The 18,880-nt window shown below is 40.4% G+C and overlaps 1 protein-coding gene across 1 annotated transcript in view; it reads right to left on the bottom strand.

Moving 5' to 3' along the window:
* Window positions 1-18,880, bottom strand: part of STAC2 (SH3 and cysteine rich domain 2) — a 138,042-nt gene that overhangs the window by 56,121 nt on the left and 63,041 nt on the right. The window contains exon 2 of the mRNA XM_089654874.1: window positions 11,969-12,272. Within this exon, the coding sequence (XP_089511000.1) occupies window positions 11,969-12,272 (304 nt within the window). The remainder of the gene's footprint in view (window positions 1-11,968; window positions 12,273-18,880) is intronic.

Raw genomic sequence — 18,880 nt, 5'->3', positions numbered from 1 at the left:
CTCCCTTTGCTTGTGACCTGATCCTGCGTACTCCTGTATTCTGACCCAGCTTGCTGAATCTTGCTCGTTCCTGAACTCCTGTTGCCGACTTTGGCTTGTGATTTGACCTTGCTTCGTTCCTGCTGTTCCAGTGCCCACTTTGCTCGTCTATTGCTAACCCTGGCCAGGCTCTGACTCTGCTCTTGGTTTCTGATTTGGCAATCCTGCTGTCCGTTTGTTGCTGACCTCTGCCTGTCTGACCATGTATCAGAGATCCTGTACCTGCCTGTTGCCAGCTGATCTTCTTCAGCTCTGCATGTGCTATCAAGACATCCTAAACCAGATCCCCTGCAGGCACTTGTGGTACTCTGATTGTTGTTATATCCTGCTACCTTTCCTAGGGGAAACAGGGCAAGAGGTGTAAGGGTGGTCCTCTCGCCAGCTCAGCCTCTACCAAGTACATGACAGGAACCTTGGGGCACCATTCCTTCCAATGATATAAGGTGCTTTTTCCCCTATTGACACCAACAATGAGGCACCTTTCCTTCCACTGACACCAACACCGGCACATAATTCCTTCTACTTCCATTGACACCAACAATGAGGCATAATGTCTTCCATTTTTCTGCTTGCGGGACCGCAATCTAGGTGCCAGTAGCCTGAGAGCGATTGTCACTGGGTTAACTTAACTAAGCAATTAACTCTTTAAGCTACCACCACAACCTTTTGACTGAGAAGGAGGAAACTCACAATCTTAGCAATAACAACTATGATTTTATAATAAACATCTGTAACATGCACTGTCACCACAGACAGGCATATTCAGAGGGTTTCTACTACAGTAGCACTCTTCAAGAGACAGGGATTATTTTTGTTTGCATTAGTGCATTTAGAGACAATTTCAACACACTTCAAAATAGGGTTTAATAATAAAAAGGTCAAAATGATGCAAATAAAATATTTACAAGAACAAAAATATTGTAAAGTAACAAAGAGAACAAGCAACAGCAAGACAGGACGTGAAAAAAAAGAAAATACCTGCAAAGTCCTTGGTTTTAGCAGAGTTTAGTCAAGGGTGAGTAATGTGTTATTGGCTCTAATAACTTGACAGATGTTTCTTGGTTGATGGTACACGAGAGCTGTCAACTTTTTGAGCAGTCTCTGTTTCTCTGGTATCAGGGGCATTGTCAGAGACCATCTGACCAATTAAGCGGTTGAGGAGTGGCCATGGGGTTGTCACTGTGTTTATGACTGTATTGTGGCCCTCCCTTACACACAGTTTTATACTAATATGAATATCTTCCAATATGTACAGGTTGCATTCTAGAAATTGGTAGATTATTGTTCAGCATTATTTTTCATGTCCAGGAATATCAAACACAAAGTATATCAGAGGGGCCTGTCAACCAGGAGCAATCTGACTGCTATCTAACCTTCTGTATACTATAGCTTAGCCATGTATGATCTCGATTTGTTCGGTATGATATTCCCTATTCAAATATATAACTAATATTGATGTGTCTTGGTCCTGTCTGATTTTATGAATTGTGTGTAGTTTTGAAATGTTGTGTTGGGCAGGGGTCTTCAAAAGGTCACTGCAAGCCTGACTGCTCTAGGATCCCCATTGTATGGCACACTATGTGTTCCTAGTGCTTTAATTGCCCTCCAAACCATGGTTAACAGAACCGAAGGATTTTCTCATAGTTTTACAATAGGTCAGAGTGAAGTGTTAATCTGTAGATTTGTATTTTATGGTCATCAGACATCTTGCCAGGGCTTAATTAGCTGTTTACAGCTCTGCAAAGGCCTGTGTTCTGGTGTATGTTGTCCCTAAGTTGAGATAACAGGCTCTTTTAAAGTGCATTAAAAGTTAAGTCTATGAATTACATGAATTTTAGGAGGAGGGAAAGGGTAAGATCACTGGGTTATGCCTCTTCTCATGACAAAAATGTCTGGGACCTAAACAAAATGGTCGATGCCTACAGCCTGCATGTGCCTAATGTGCACAACCATTACACCTATTCCTCCCACATACACCATCAAGAGGGCATTATTCCTTTAACTAATATCAATGGTGGGGTACTATCTCTCCTCCTAGTGACTACTGCTATGTAATTATCTTACTCCCAAGCCTGAGGCAATTGTTGCCTCCACTGATGCTGAGGCATTTTCTACTACCACTGGCCACAGTCCAGCCCACCTATAATCTGCAGGACAATAAACTAGTCCTTTATTTAGAAAGTTTGGAGACCCTTGGTCTAACATATAGATCTAACCAAAATACATGTACAAAAAAAAAATGTCCATTGCTTCTCATTTGAGGTTACCACATGATTTATTTTATTGCTTACTTTCAGCTGCTAGTGGAAGTGAAAGTAGAAAGTAATTAATTACCGTAAGAGCAAGTGAACAAATGCTTGCTAGTCCAGAAACATGACTTTGGTTGCAATGGACTGCAGAAGTGATTTGTGTGTTTGTAGCTCCCTGTTTGCTGACGATGGCTGTTGTAACTGTGAAATGTGCTTATGCTGCATGAAATACTGTCCATTTTTTTTTCATCTGATGTATCAAAATACTGTAAGTATGTAATGTTTTACCAGGACATGTACAGTATTGTTTGGCACCAGTCTCAGAAAATTAGGAGATACTATTAGATGTTGATGACAAAAAAAGGTTTGATAGTAATTAAGCTTTGTTGTTTTGTGATCACAGCAATGCAGCGCCTGGGCCCAGCGGGGTGGCCCAATGGGCCATAGTCAGACGTGGGCAATAGGGCCAAACCGACAACCATAGGGCCGTGGCTGGATAAACACAGGCCAACACTATTGGAACACTATGGAGCCAACAACCCTCGAAGGGTCGAAGAGGAAGAGAAATGGAGCCATACAGATGATATCATTAAGTGCAGAAACCCACATCAGAAGAGGTTGGGGTGGTTGTTTTTTTAATGTTTTTTCTATTTGAACTGTCTCTATTGTAGTTTAAAAAGAAAATAGTTTGTTGGAAAGTGGGACCTCAATGCAACCATCACTCCTGATCAATCGGAAAAATGCTTATACTTACAGTATCTCCCAGAAGTGAGTACACCCCTCACATTTTTGTAAATATTTTATTCTATCTTTTCATGTGACAACACTGAAGAAATTACACTTTTCTACAATGTACAGTGAGTGTACAGCTTGTATAACAGTGTAAATTTGCTGTCCCCTCAAAATAACTCAACACACAGCCATTAATGTCTAAACCGCTGGCAACAAAAGTGAGTACACCCCTAAGTGAAAATGTCCAAATTGGGCCCAGTTAGCCATTTTCCCTCCCCAGTGTCATGTGACTTAGCCATGAGGTGCCATGTTGAACTTCCAGTGACCAGTATGAGAGGGTGAGAGAGATAACACCAAATTTAACACACCTGCTCCCCATTCACACCTGAGACCTTGTAACACTAACCAGTCACATGACACCAGGGAGGGAAAATGGCTAACTGGGCCCAATTTGGACATTTTCACTTAGGGGTGTACTCACTTTTGTTGCCAGTGGTTTAGACATTAATGGCTGTGTGTTGAGTTATTTTGAGGGGACAGCAAATGTACACTGTTATACAAGCTGTACACTCACTACTTTACATTGTAGCAAAGTGTAATTTCTTCAGTGTTGTCACATGAAAAGATATAATAAAATATTTACAAAAATGTGAGGGGTGTACTCACTTCTGGCAGATACTGTACTTAAATATGATCTGTAGCCAATTAGGCCCAAAAACTTTAAACTCATCACCAGGTGGCATGGATGCCTTGATGTTTTCAGTCATTTTTGTTCATCCCTTCCAAATATTGTTGTTGGTGTTGTCAAAGATCTAATGGCACTATAGCTCATACTCCCCATAAAAACATTTCAAACAAAAATCCTCACCATCTACTTCAGGGTAATAGGAAAATGGGCAATTTCACAAAAATTGCACTTATCTTAATAATACCAGGCTTCATTAAATCAGCAAAAAGTACATTCTTCAGTTTTTTGACTGCACCTAGAATATTAATACCTTGATACTGGAAATCATCCAAGATACAAACTTTGGTAGCATTCATTTCTGAGTAGACATGTGTGTTATGCTACAAATAATTTTTTGGATGATAATTTCCTTTTTGGAGATTCGGATGTATATAAATCTCCGAATAGACATAGTAATGAATGTCAACAAATCCAAAAACAGTTATAACGAAATTAATGAATGTATTTGTTTCATTCGCATGATGTCTCATGAGGCTATAGTAGACCATGGGGAAATTAAATAAAATTTTCAAATTTGTTCTATAATTTGGATTCGGATAACGAATGTATCCGAATTTCATTCCAATCATTACATCGGATGCACATGACGCTAGTCATGTCCACTCAGCCCATGCCATTTCCCTTGGTGGGTTGGACTAGCTTTCAAAAATATTGAATCCTTCCAATTCTAATCCATCTGATTCAATAATATTTAGAATATATAGCAATGCTAAATTTTTCAAACCCACCAACGAATATACGAAAGGAATGCTGAATATACAAAAAGAATCGGTCAATATTCAGATTCTCACAAGAGTTTTAGACCATGCTCTCTGACTAAAGTCTCCTGCTTTTATACAAGCAATGATGGAGAAGGGATATGACCCTTCCATTCCCACCATTTCCTTGCCCACTTCCTACCTTTTTTCTTCTCCAACCTAACTCCCTTTCCATATCTTTCTCCTGTATCAGCATGTTTTTTCCCAGGGATTACATATAATTTAACATGTCAAACCCACAGTCTTGTTGGCATCCAAATAAAACAGCGGCACTCTAAGCTGAGACAGAGATCTCCCCGCCAGTTGTAGTGAAGGGAGCTGGCATCGGTGCACCATTCAGAGGTGTAAGAGCATTATCAAAGTGAAGAAAAGTTGCCGCTCATCAACCCAGTGCATTAGTATGTAGATGAATGTGGCTTCAGCCAGTGCCACTCCAGCCACGCCCCCTAACATGTTTTGCCCTGCCCACTGGGGCTTGGTCACCCAGTGGGTGGGGTGAAACATGTCATGGGACAAACCTGGAGTGTTAGTGGCTGAGGCCACATTCATCTACATACTAATGTACTGGGTTGTGAGCATACATACGAATGCACAATAACATCTGAGGTCTGGGCTCAACCATATTGGATCCATTACTAATTGAATTTATTAATTCACCACTGTTATTGATAGCAGGGGAGCAGTCTATTTACCTGCTATTGGTGAGATTATATACTCTTTTACCTATGTGATATTATGAGATTTGATGTTTGTGAGGTATTAGGGAGTTTACTTTTGGAATTGTTTACCTCTAGGAATCTCTCCCATAGGATGAAAGGCACATTTATTGAATGCAGCAGCAAAGATATATGATCTTTTTGGCTTCTCTTTTCCCTCAGTTTACTCATTGGGAGGTAAGAAATCATTGTTAATGACATAGCATATTCATGATTTTATTTACTTTTATTTTTTTTATTTTCACATATATGGGGGACCTTTGATGTATGTATGAACATTTATACATGGATATATAATTTGTATTTGATATTTATGTTTTCTTTTTTCTCTGTTTCAGAACTTGATTTTATATGATTGTATAACCTTCACAATCACTTAAACCACTTATATGCCTTGTTGGTCCTGAGGAAGCGGTGGAGGCTGTGAAACGTGTAGATTAATAAATATATACAGCAATTAAAGTGATGGTTGTGTTTTAATGTTTTGTTGGATTTAATACTTTTTAACCGCTTCCTGTCCGGTCACTTTTACCCCCTTCCTGTCCAGGGCAATTTTTAGCTTTCAGCGCTATCACACTTTGAATGACAATTGCGCGGTCATGCAATACTGTACCCATATGAATTTTTTACCATTTTTTTGAGACAGATAAAGCTTTATTTTGGTGGTATTTATTCACCGCTGGGATTTTTATTTTTTTTACTATGTAAATGAAAAAGTCCAAAAATTTTGAAAAAAAAGTGTTTTTTTAAATAAAATTTTGCAAATAAATAATATTTCATCATAAATCTTGGCCAAAATTGATTCCGTTATTTTTTTAGTAGAAAAAAAAAATCCAAATTAGTTTATAACCAAAAATTATAATTTTTAAACATTTTTTTTATATTTTTATTTTATTTTTTTATATTATTATTTTTTATTTTTATCTTTTTTTTTACATACTGTCACCCTAGCAGTACAGTGTCACCATGGTGACACTGTACTACTTGTGGGGGGTGATGAAGATTTTTTTTTTTTTTTTTACACTGATTGCTTTTACACCCATATAGGATGTAAAAGCAATCATTTCTCTTTCTCTCTGTCTGCATTCTTGCAGTCATTGAGAATTACTGAGTGAGCTGTGAGTGGTCACAGCTTGTCACATGATACAAGGCTGTTGTGAATAGCCTTGTACCATGTGACCTCTGTGATCATTCACAGATTTCACACATAGTAAGCAATGATGTCACAAGTGACATCTTGCTTACTACTTTGCATGTGATCACTGATTCGCCAATCAGTGATCACATGATCGGAACCTCGTACAGAGGTCCCGTCCGACGATCGGTGTTTCACTGTGTCCGGAGGACACAGTGGGCACCGGATCGCGGTGGTGCGCGCTCCCAGGGAGCGCGCACAGCTAGAAAAGGCTGGTGCCGTTTATGAACGGCAACCCGCCCCTGGACTGCCACCGCCCTGCTGTTTATAAACAGCAGGCAGACGGCAAGAGGTTAATATATTGGAATAAAATTGATATTTTTAGAAATTGTTTTCACTTGTGTATTGGGTGACTTCCATAGGTATATTGTAAGTCCCACACATACAGTTCCTTTTTGTCTGTGAATTTTGGGACGATACCTTGGTAGTTTATTTACTATCCTAAATGATCTGCACTCTTCACCTTCCTACATGTTTTCAGTACTTATCCCCTGGGTTGGTAAGTGGTGCCTTCTCTTCTCTTTGATATTCGACAGTACTGTAGTGCTGCAAATTGGGGTTTCAAAGTTCACAGCTGATTCAGTAACTGGATAAGTAAAGGACCCAAAGGAAAAGCATGACAGTCAGATAACTAGCTTTTCCATCAGAAGGTTGGGAATGTCATTGCATACAATAATCTCTGAAAAATCCCCTATATTTATTTGGGGGTATAACATTGTGCATTCTACGAATTCCATCGTTATTGTACAACATAAACCCTGAAATTGAGAACAAGAGCAAGCATTGTCTTCCTCTCACTTCCTGGCACCAGAGTGGCAGCGGGTCTTGTGACTATCTGAGGCTCTATAGCAGCAGAGAGCCTCAAGTATGCAGCCTTCTTGATAGTTGTCCAATGGCTGTCAATAACATGTCAGCAGTGCCCATATAGTTTCTGCACAGGGAATCATCTCTTCCTGCTAGTGCTGAATGTTCACTGACATTGAAGGGATGGTGTAGAAGGCAGTGGGGGTATAAAAGCACTATGTAGGGAAAGAGGGAGAAGAGAGTTGTTTAGGTATAAACGTGACGTACACAGTCCTGCTTGCCTCCAATACACTGACTCTGCACCTGGCACCACTGCACTGGCACACATGACCCCCACGTTACAGCCTTTTCAACTAACTGCTTCCCGACCATCATATAGCAGAACTACTGCTACAGGGCATCAGGACTGTGCAAAATCACCTATATATATGTGATTTTGCATGTTCACCAACCCGCACCGTCATTGGCGGCTACAGCTGTCGATCACTGGGTCCCGGACAGAGATTCCCCGCCGGCACCCGGCGATCGCTGAGGAACACTGAGAGAGGAGAGGTCTGTATGTAAACAATAGAAAACACAAGGGGACGCATCTAAGTGCAGTATTGAGAAGTAATTTAATAATCCATACATAAAACACTCACGTGTAAAGAAGATAAAAAGCCTGGAATTAGATGGGGACCATAGCCACTCTATTAGCAACTGTTTAGATAGTATGGTGGGGTCGGCATCCAGAGTCCAATGGAGCCCAAACCAAGGTGGATATCAGTGTTGCACGGTGACACAAGCTTCCAGGGATGTAGAAGACTGGGAAGTGATGTCACGGAAAACCACCATGGAATGCAGGTCATTTTTACACTAACTGAAACTTTGTGGGAACCAGTGACACTAATACAGTGACCAGTGCTAAAAATATACACTAATCACTGTACTAATGACACTGGTTGGTAAGGGGTTAACATCTAGTGTGATCAAAGGGTTAAGTGTGTGCCTAGCTATGCGTTTGGTGTACACTAGGTGGTGCTATAACTATGGGAAGTGATGGATCGTGTTCTCAGCTCTGCAGAGGCACATGATTCATAACTTCCCCAGTTACAACAGAACTGTATCTATGTAAACATAGATACAGCTCTATTATTCCTCCCTGACTGACGATCTGCAGGTGCCAGCGAGCAACTATCGATCAGTTGAGGTCTCTGTATTTCATTTTGAGAATCTGGTAACCTTACCTTGGTGAGATATCTGCCTGTGTTCCTATATTTGCTGGGGCAATAGAAGGGATCTCTACTCTCCCTGATTACTGCCGTATTTATTTTATATTATGGGGAATGGAACACGCAGAGGTGGGTAAAAACATTGAAAAGTCTGATAGAGGTGTGAGAATCACTAGACAAATGAGGCAGAATTGCAAATCCTTTGGCAGATAAAGCACTTCACATAGACAGTATATTTTTTCTTACTTTTTCTAACCAGCCCAGTATGACAACCATCAAGACAGGATTCATTATACCGTGGGCCCAGGGCTATTTTCAGTTCATTTGCCTATTTAAGCCCACCAGCTTAAATACTATCTAAACTCAAAAACAAAAATGTTCTACAACACAACTTACCTGTCCTTAGATTTGGTGGCTTCATCTGTTTTCTTTTTTTAGTTTTCTTTTTCTTTCCTGCAAGTAACACTTCCTAGCCTGGGGTGACAACACTTACTCACTGTACTATGGTATCTATGGAGAAGCAGCATTGCAACCCCTAAGACTGACTTGAGCTACAAAACATCTCCGCCTCTTCTCCATTACTTTAGGAGGAGGAGTTGTGTAAATTCACAAGGATAGTTTGGGAAGCTAACAACCATGTTGGAGTTCATTGCACGGGAAGCTATGGTGATAATGGATTTCTATCGGGATCAACAGGTATTTTTCTGTACTTGCTGGAAATGTATTTAGTTTGAAAATAAAAAAAACTTATACAGCCACCACATCTAAGGACTGATAAGCTGCAATATATTACATTTTTGTTCTCGGATTTAGATATAAACTACCCAAGACAAGTCCCAACCCTGCCATTCAACAGTTTATGGCCTAATGCATACTGGGCTTAAAAAAATTTCACCCTTATTCTCAAGTTCTAAAGTTAGGAGGTATGCTACTTGAGACTGAGACAGCTAGATAAGATTTCATCAGGTCAAAGATACCTCCCGGAACTCCAGCCTGTCTGGCAGTTACCAGATTTACTATATAGTAAATAGTGGGCTTGACATGTGATCTGATATCATCCTGATCAAACATTCTGAGAGACTGAATTCTATCTCTCAGAGACAGTTAGCCCTCAGAAAATACCAAATAAAACTGTATTAAGGTATATGTCTCTTCAAGATGATAAAAGTACAGCCGTTTGCGCTCCAGGAACTGTCATGATATGTCTTCTGAAGACAAATCTTGATGAAGTGTTATGGAGTGGTTTATTATCACAAATCAGATATTTCTGCCACTTGTCAGAGCACTTCTAGATAAACTCCTTGAATGTTTAGGATGACCAGGCAAGCCATCTGAAAAATGACACTTAGAAAATGTTTCTATTACACAATGTCGCTACCATTAGAAGGACTATGCAACGTGTGCAGTTTAAATGTGTTCTTGTTTAATTGGACACCCCCATCAAGCACGAATATCTTGCCTGTAAAATGATGCAGGATATGGACTATTTTCTTACTGGCTCTAACTTTTATCCTGGATTTATCTTCTCTTGACCGTACTGCTAGCAAAATCCCAACAGTTAAGACTGGCCTCATCTTTTTTAATGGTGAGCATATTTTAGCATGTGGAAATACGATCACATGTGTTTTCAGTCTTCTAAGCCAGCCTTTCTCAACCAGGATGCCCTCAGGCTTCTTCAGGGGTGCCTTGGCCAAATGCCCAAAAATTGGCTACAACCCAGCAGGTGGATCAATCCTGCCTTTTAGTACACAAAGCCATAGGTTTTCATTGTGCACTTTTATGACCTTAGAGCTGCCTGCACCGTAACAACCAATGACATCATCAGTTGATAAGGAGGACGTGGGGTGCATGCACATCAGGGCCGGATCTAGGGGAGTTCTGGGGTGGGCTGTGGCCACCCAGATTTTAGCTGTGCCCCCCCAGGACACCTGATGTAAGGGGGTACTCCGTTGGGGACACCTGATGTAAGGGGGTACTCCGTTGGGGACACCTGATATAAGCTTGGATAGGGACCCTGATGTAAGGGGGCACACTGATGGGGATTCTGATGTAAGGGGGCACTCTGATGGGGACCCTGGTGTAAGGGGGCACTATGATAGGGATGCTGATGTAAGGGGGCACCCTGATGGGGATCCTGATGTAAGAGGGCACTCTGATGGGAACCCTGATGTAAGGGGGCACAGTGATGGAGATGCTAATATAAATGGGCACTCTGATGGGGATCCTGATGTAAGAGGGCACTCTGTAGAGGACAAATGATGTAAGGGGGAACTCTGATGGAGGCACTCTGATGGGGACACTTGATACAAGGAGGCAAGGTGTTGGGAACACAATGTAAAGGGGGACTCTGATGAGGACTCCTGATTTAAAGAGGGACTCTGACAGGGACATCTGATACAAGGAGGACAGGTTCTTTGTCAACCTAATGCACACTAGTGTTCCCCAGGTCAGGACACTGTGTGACAAACTCTCAGTGATTCACACACAGTGTTGGCATTATGCCCCCTGACTTTTTTTTAGTGCACTCCCAGACCAGATGGGCTAGATCTGGCCCTGATGCACAACATCTTTGTTTGCCCCTCTCCGTCAGCACTGGAGTCACATTAGCAGAGTGAGGGAAAGAAACAGAGAGACACACTGGAATACTAGTCAGTTCCAGTGTGCTAAGGTGTATTTGCTTTGGAAGAATAAATCTCCTCTAACATTGGGTGTGCTGGATGTGTGTAGAATAGTTTTTTACATTTTAGATTGGGGTGCCTTGAGGTTGTGCAGAATTTTAAAGGGTGCCTTGAGATGATCCATAATTTTAAAGGGTGCCTTCACTGAAAAAAGTTGGGAAACACTGTTCTATGCAGTGCCTTTTTGCACTTCTCAGGCAAGGAGAAAAACAGGTTGCAGACTAAGCATTATAGCGGAGTGCCCCTTTCCCTGCTGTCCCATCCCATCTGCTGTACCCCATCACTGGTGTCACTGGGATAAATTATTCCACATTGTTGGTGTCAGTGGAAGGGAGAGTGCCCCACCAGTGAATAGCGGGAGCAGGATGAATTATGCCCCACATTTGGAGTCAGTTGAAGGTATGATATCACAGTTATGAAGCTATGGTATCATAGTTAGTGTCAGAAGGAGGAATAGTGCCATGTACCAGTGGGAGGAACTGTGCCCTCAAGGCCGGATAAAACCAAGCAAAGGGCCGCATATGGCCCTTGGGCCAAGTTTTGAGACAGCTGTCCTAGGGTCCCACCATCCCATATGCTTTATGGAGCAAGCCTGATGCAGTAACTACCCAAAAATTGAATAATGTGTTGTACATACATGCGAGATAGGTGTTTTTTTTCTGGAATTACATCCACCATACCAAGACATTAATGTCTAAAAGGACATCATACAATAATAGGTTCTCTATACTAGTAATAGAGTTAATACATGCATGTGTATGTTATTATAAATACTGGTAAACTCAGTACAGAGAACAGATTTGTGCTGTATAATATTTGATAGTTGTCTGACACCTACCGACAATGATCTGATGACATAGATGGCAGGGGCACTGCTTCTTGAAGACATGGTCCTGGAAGCTGTGCGTACGGACCGGTTGTAGCAAGGATAAAGGCTTGTGATTTGGATGTGGGGACTGGTCAGGCTGAGGTGGAGGTTCATTAGGGACAGGAGGAGGTGAAGGAGGTGGAGGAGGAACTGGAGGTCCTAGGAGGACATCAGAAGATATCTTTGCTTCATTATTTGGTTTCTGGAAAAAGTTCTCAACGCTCTTGCTCCGAAGGATGGTCTTTAATGAGATGGAGCGTCGAAAGCGCTGTAGCTGAAAAAAAAAAAGAGAGAATTTGATGATACTTGAGGATACTTAATAGAAGAATATGTATAGTGACAGGAAAAAACAGAGAAGTGAAATATTCCAATTAAGAGAGACAGACAAACTGATCAGCGAAAGATGAATTCCTCCTATCTCCATGGAACATTGTGAAATAATTTGACATTGGCTCTCTGCCTCCAAGGAGGGTCAAGGGGCATTCAGGATAAGCAATGGGAAGTGACAGACCCTGCAGAATGGTAACAGGGCATGGAGTTGGTAAAGGAAGGAAAATCAATGCCCAGGGCATAGCACTGACAGAACAAAATCACCCATGTCAGACGGCAAAGGAAACAGAAAAGAAGGGAAGCAAAGAGGGGGAAAAGAGAGCTGAAAATAGAACAATGAAAAAGCAGGCAACAATGGAAGGCATCTCCTTTAAAGCCTAGTACACACGATCAGAAAATCGTATAAAAAGTACTACTTTCGAAGCAATCGTGCGATAATCTGATCGGTAGTACACAGCTTTCGTCCAAATTTACTTGAAGGGACAAGCATGAAAATGTTCTTGTTGGATACCAGATCGTACAAAATACAATACAAATGCATTACATCACTTCCCAATTTTCTTTCTGTCATACAAGGATTTTTGTAACTTCTTCATTTTCGATATGGGACTAGCATGCAAAAACAAAAACGGACGATCATTTGTCCAATATTCTCATTGTGTGTACGGGGCTTAAGACTATATTCTGTACATGATAGAGAGAAACACAAAAAAAGAGGCAGCAGGAGCCGGAAAACACAAGATTCAGCTGCTAGTCCAACTAGGGTGCCAGCAATCATGTCCAATATAATCAATTCAGAGTGATCCGATAACATGAAAGACATTAAAGTGATTGTAAAGCCCCACCTTGTAAAACAACTCATTCAATTTAAAATAGAAATGAAAGGCAAAACATTTGCGTACAGATATAAAAACATTATAAATACCCTTTTTCTCTTTTTTTAGAAGTGATTACATACCCTCGGTTCTCAGCTACATAACAGCTAAGGGAGGAGAAACGGCAGCACACGGATCTTCCCAGTGAATGGCTGAGCGGAAAGGTGAGGGGGCATGTCAGCAGAAGTCTGATCATTGGAAGAGAGCAAACTGAGTTCCCAGCACAGCTACAGAACTGACCACGCTGTGCTCTCCTGCCTAGTGTGGTCAGTTTTGTTTAATAGAAAAGCAGTGGAACTGCCAGGAACACCAGGTATTTCACACAAAGGAAGTAATACAAAGAGAACAGGATACTTTTTCATAGAAGTACAGCAGGCACATATCAGAAGTAGGAAATGTTGGGTTTACACATTTAATTCTTTAAATCTAGTTATGAGTACCAAATGCAGTGACAAGTACTATATTCTTTTAATTTATCGTCACTTCTGAATTTGCTTTGGCTTTATCATGCCTGTGTGCTTGTAATTCGGTTAAGTACCAATTTGCAATGGCATATCCTGGCATCCCAGACACATTTTTTTTCAGTTGCTTAAAAAAGAAAATATAAAAAATATAAATGTAATAAATAAATAAATAAATAAATGTTATGTATTTTGTATTGTTTTTAACAAATATTTATGTGTAAATAAAGAATGTGATGGTGATACTTTCCCATTATATTTTTATAATCAGTGTTTTGTGTGTTACTCTTAAAAGTCCAAAGTATTTTTTCTTTCTTTTTCCCATATAAGTAAATAAATAGATGTGAAGCCTAGCACGTATATGAATAAAAAGCAGCTCTGACTGAAAGCAGTAGCTTTTTTGCCACTATACGCAGCCAGTCCTCTGGACTGAATGACTCCCAGCATCATTCAGCCCACTTCCCGTGAGCCTAGGCAGTCAAGGACAAGCCTCCTGGGAGGACATCATCATCTCGGCTTACAGTAGCCCTCCACATTGCGGCACTCACATGTCATTACATAAGCACTGTCCTGCCTAGGAGTAAGGACTGCCAACTAAATAAATATATAACCTCCTCCACCCCAAAACCCCTCAAAAAGTCATACCTTCTCCCTAGAAAGTGCAATAATCATATACTACAACCTTTTTGTGATAAAATAAAAATAAAATAAAATAATAAAACTCTAATTAAACCTTACAGTGTCATATGTAATCAAAAAAAAAAAACATAAATTGTCCAAAAAGGAAAAAAAAGTCCAATGAAAAATCCAGTGTCCAAACAAAGAAAGTCCCAGATTTCCAAACTTTATCCTCCAATCGGAAGGAATCCTATTTCATCCCGTGATACCTCAAAAAAAAATATATATAGATACTCTAGTGCATTACCTTTATATAAAAATATGTTCACTCTGTGCAAAACACAACCTAAAAAAATGTGCAAAAAACTCTTTGTTGAATTAATTGTTATATATAGTGCACATATAAAATAAACTGTGACCACTCCGTGAACACTGCAACACTGTGCATCCACCAACACCAATAGTATTACATACTATTACCCTCTGTATATATATAATCAGCATTCAATCAGAGATCTTCTATTTCCTCTCCAAAGATTTTTTCCAAGGTCCTCAAAAGACAAGAAGGGTTTCAAGACTCATCTCCAAAGTATAGGGAAAGATTTTAATAGCCACTTACATTAAAATTCCACATTTCCAGCTCCAAACATGGCTCCTATGCGAGTTCTACCAAACAAATGCAGTAAGCCATGTGTGAACAACCAAAAAAATGGCCGCGGCGACACTTCCGGTCTGCGTACGTGCGTCCTGACGTCACACCCTTAACGCGTTTCGTCACTTCCGGACTTCGTCTGAATTCAACAAAGAGTTTTTTGCACATTTTTTTAGGTTGTGTTTTGCACAGAGTGAACATATTTTTATATAAAGGTAATGCACTAGAGTATCTATATATATTTTTTTTTGAGGTATCACGGGATGAAATAGGATTCCTTCCGATTGGAGGATAAAGTTTGGAAATCTGGGACTTTCTTTGGACACTGGATTTTTCATTGGACTTTTTTTTCCTTTTTGGACAATTTATGTTTTTTTTTTTGATTACATATGACACTGTAAGGTTTAATTAGAGTTTTATTATTTTATTTTATTTTTATTTTATCACAAAAAGGTTGTAGTATATAAAAGGACTGCCAACTGTTAGTGAAGAAGAAGATGAAGGACTTGTGATGTCATCAGACTGGCCAAAAGACTGCCAGAAAGTTAAAAAATAATAGATTTTTTTTACGCTGAACTCTAGTATATAATCATAATTGCATAGCATGGTCTAGCTTGGTACAGTGTAAGTATGCATATCTGATACCTGCTGGGGCCGTCAATCTGCTATAGGCCGGGTGGGATCTGGTTAAATACTGAATGCCTGGACCACTACTTAATTATTGCATGCATTTAATTATTTATTTCCTTCTCGGAATTGACTTTAACCCCTTCTTATGAGGTATTTACCGAGCATTTTGCGGTAAATAACACAAAATGGCATAGTGAATTGACAATTTTAGGTTAGCATGCAATATTTAGGGAGAAATTGACGCCCTCCAGGTAAACATCATATGATGTCCTCCCGGTCATGCCGCTCATGTGCACAGCCTGGTGATCGGTGGTAAACTGTGTCCCTCACTGATCAGGGTAAAGAGCCAATGACTTTGGCTCTTTACCATGTGATTAGCTGTGTCAAATCACATGTAAATTAATGCCGGTTATCGGCATTTCCTTTCCTCAGCGATGTCACTGTCTGAGGAAAGGAAAGCCGACAACTGGCTTTCCTGTGACAGAGGACATTTACACTGGTATTCAGGGCACTGATCACTGATGATCAGTGCAGCCCCATCAGTGCCAGTGTCCAACAGTGCCCATCAATGTAGCATATCAGTGCCCATCAGTGCAGGATATCAGTGCCGCCTATCAGTGCCCATCAATGCTGCCTTATCAGTGAAGCCTCATCAGTGCCTCTTCATCAGTGCAGCTTATGAATGCCCACCAGTGCCGCCTCATCAGTGCCCATCAATGCCCATCAGTGCAGTCCCATCAGTGCCCATCAATGTAGCATATCAGTGCCCATCAGTACAGGATATCAGTTCCACCTATCAGTGGCCATTAGTGCTGCCTTATCAGAGAAGCCTAATCAGTGCCTCTTCATCTGTGCAGCTTATCAATGCCCATCAGTGCCGCCTCATCAGTGGCCATCAATGCCCATCAGTGCAGCCCCATCAGTGCCAGTGTCCATCAGTGCCCATCAATGTAGCATATCAGTGCCCATCAGTACAGGATATCAGTGCCACCTATCAGTGCCTATCAGTGCTGCCTTATCAGTGAAGCCTCATCAGTGCCTCTTCATCAGTGCACCTTATCAATGCCCATCACTGCCGCCTCATCAGTGGCCATCAATGCCCATCGATACCACCTCATCAGTGCAGCCTCATCAGTGCCCATCAGTGCAGCTTCATCAGTGCCCATCAGTGCAGCTTTGTCAGTGCCCGTCAATGCAGCCTTATCAGTGCACATCAGTGAAGAAGAAAATGTACTTATTTGCTAATTTTTATAACAGAAACTAAGAAAAGGGTTTTTTTTTATTTCAAAATGTTTTGTTGTTTGTTCAGCAAAATTAAAAAGCCCCAGTGGTGATTAAATACCACCAAAATAAAGCTCTATTTGTCTCAAAAAATGATAAAAATGTCATATGGGTACAGTGTTGCATGACCGCGCAATTGTCATTCGAAGTGCGACAGCGCTGAAAGCTGAAAATTGGCCCTGACTGGAAGGGAGTGAAAGTGCTTAATAGGCAAGTAGCACTGTTCAACAAATTTTTATTTTTTGCCAGTTTTGGAAACAAAAGGATCCATTTCTTAATGAATTTCACATTCTGAGTTCAAATATAACAATGAAATTTGTCAATTGGCTCTAGTTTTTCTGTAAACGGAAAGTTTTCTACTATAGGTGTAATGACTACATAATGCACAATAATTATATAGATAGATGTCTTTCCACAAATATAAAGCAAGTGATATTGACTACATAACAAAGCCTAAATGGCATAATATATTGCATAGGATTACCAAGAAAAATTATAGCCATAAGCTAAGTTGAATCATTTTAATACTTAGGATTCTCACTAGTTTTGTCTTCAGTTTGTGTCGGTTTTGCTTCTCTTGGCTTTTCTCTTGTATTCGAGGAAAGGGCTATCTCTTACAACTGCACGTGACTACACGCTTCAGGTTCTTCCTCACTTGACTCAACCACGAAGGATTCTGGTGCTTTAGGAATTGGTAGCCCCTCTCCATGAGGAGCTGGACGTATTGCCGATGGAATATTTGGATAGTGCACAGATAACTTTTTCTTCTTATTTAGCCCTTTTACAATTGGAGGCACCATACAAAAGTAACAATTACTAACATGATCTGTTGGCTCTCTCCAAATCATTGGCACAGCGAAAGGCATAGATGCCTTTTTTCCATTCAACCATTGCTCCAGTGCCGTCCCACAAGAATTGCAGCATATATGTGGTGCCCAGCTCTTGTCCTGGTCTCCTATCTTGCAGCCAAAATACAAGTTGTAGGCTTTCTTAATCATTCCTGTTATTCTCCTTTTTTGTGAGATAAAAGTTATTTCACCGCAGATATAGCAGAAATTATCTGCTTTATTCACACAAGTTCGAGGCATTACTGAGTAGCCTATATAAGCATAAAACGAAATGTAAAGACGCTGTCGAACTACAATCAGCTACAGATACTGCAGCTTTTATGCAGTGAAGTGATGCAATTCAAGGCTAATATTGCATCATCTCAGTATACATGCAATTTTCTATTGGTCACCAGTATCAATTGCGCAATATGCAGCTGAAGTTGCATCATAATTTTGAATGGCTTACGTCATTAGATGGGTGAATATATCATGGAAACTAGAGCCAATCAACATTTTTTAGGGTCATTTTCGTTTTCAGCACCCCAAAATTATGTAAGATTAGCTAATTTTATGCCCAAAACTTTTTACCTGTTGAACAGTGTAGTTAGAGAATGTAAAAATATACAGCAATAGCCAATTTGTAGTAGTCTCTGCCTTTTTAGATCAGTTCTCGCAACAATAATGCATAGAAATCTAAATATGGAAATCATTGGGGTGGATTTACCTAAACAATGACTAAAGGAAACATTTTTTTATAGTTTAGGATAGAGTGGAAGTGGATTAGAACACCTGTCAGGTTTTATTGCTGTCTGTGCCCCCGTTAGAACGATTCCCACTCTCTATTTGTCCTGTTTACCATTATCATTGAAAGTGAAAATAAAGAAGAACCTACATTTTCAGTTTTCCCCAGAACAGTAAAAGAGGGGAAATTTTCTAATGGGGACACTGGTTTGGGAGAACTGGGAGGGCCCAAGAGATTCCTTTAATTTGTAAGAAGGAAATCCTTACAAATTAAGGGAATCCCTTGGAATACCTCAGGTCATCAGAACTAGTGTCCCCATAGAAAAATTTCCCCTCTATTACATATTTGGGGACACACCAAAATGTAGGATTTTCTTTTAATTTCACTTTCAATGATAATGGTAAACACGCTTGAATTCATCAGTGAATTCAAGCGTGGTACTGTGATAGGTTGTCACCTATGA

Source organism: Staurois parvus, unplaced genomic scaffold (genome assembly GCF_062004578.1).
Source record: "Staurois parvus isolate SC_StPar_1 unplaced genomic scaffold, SC_StPar_1.0 ptg000813l, whole genome shotgun sequence".
NCBI lineage: Eukaryota > Metazoa > Chordata > Amphibia > Anura > Ranidae > Staurois > Staurois parvus.
Note: the sequence above shows the minus strand (reverse complement) of the source record. Positions and strands in the feature narration are given on the sequence as shown.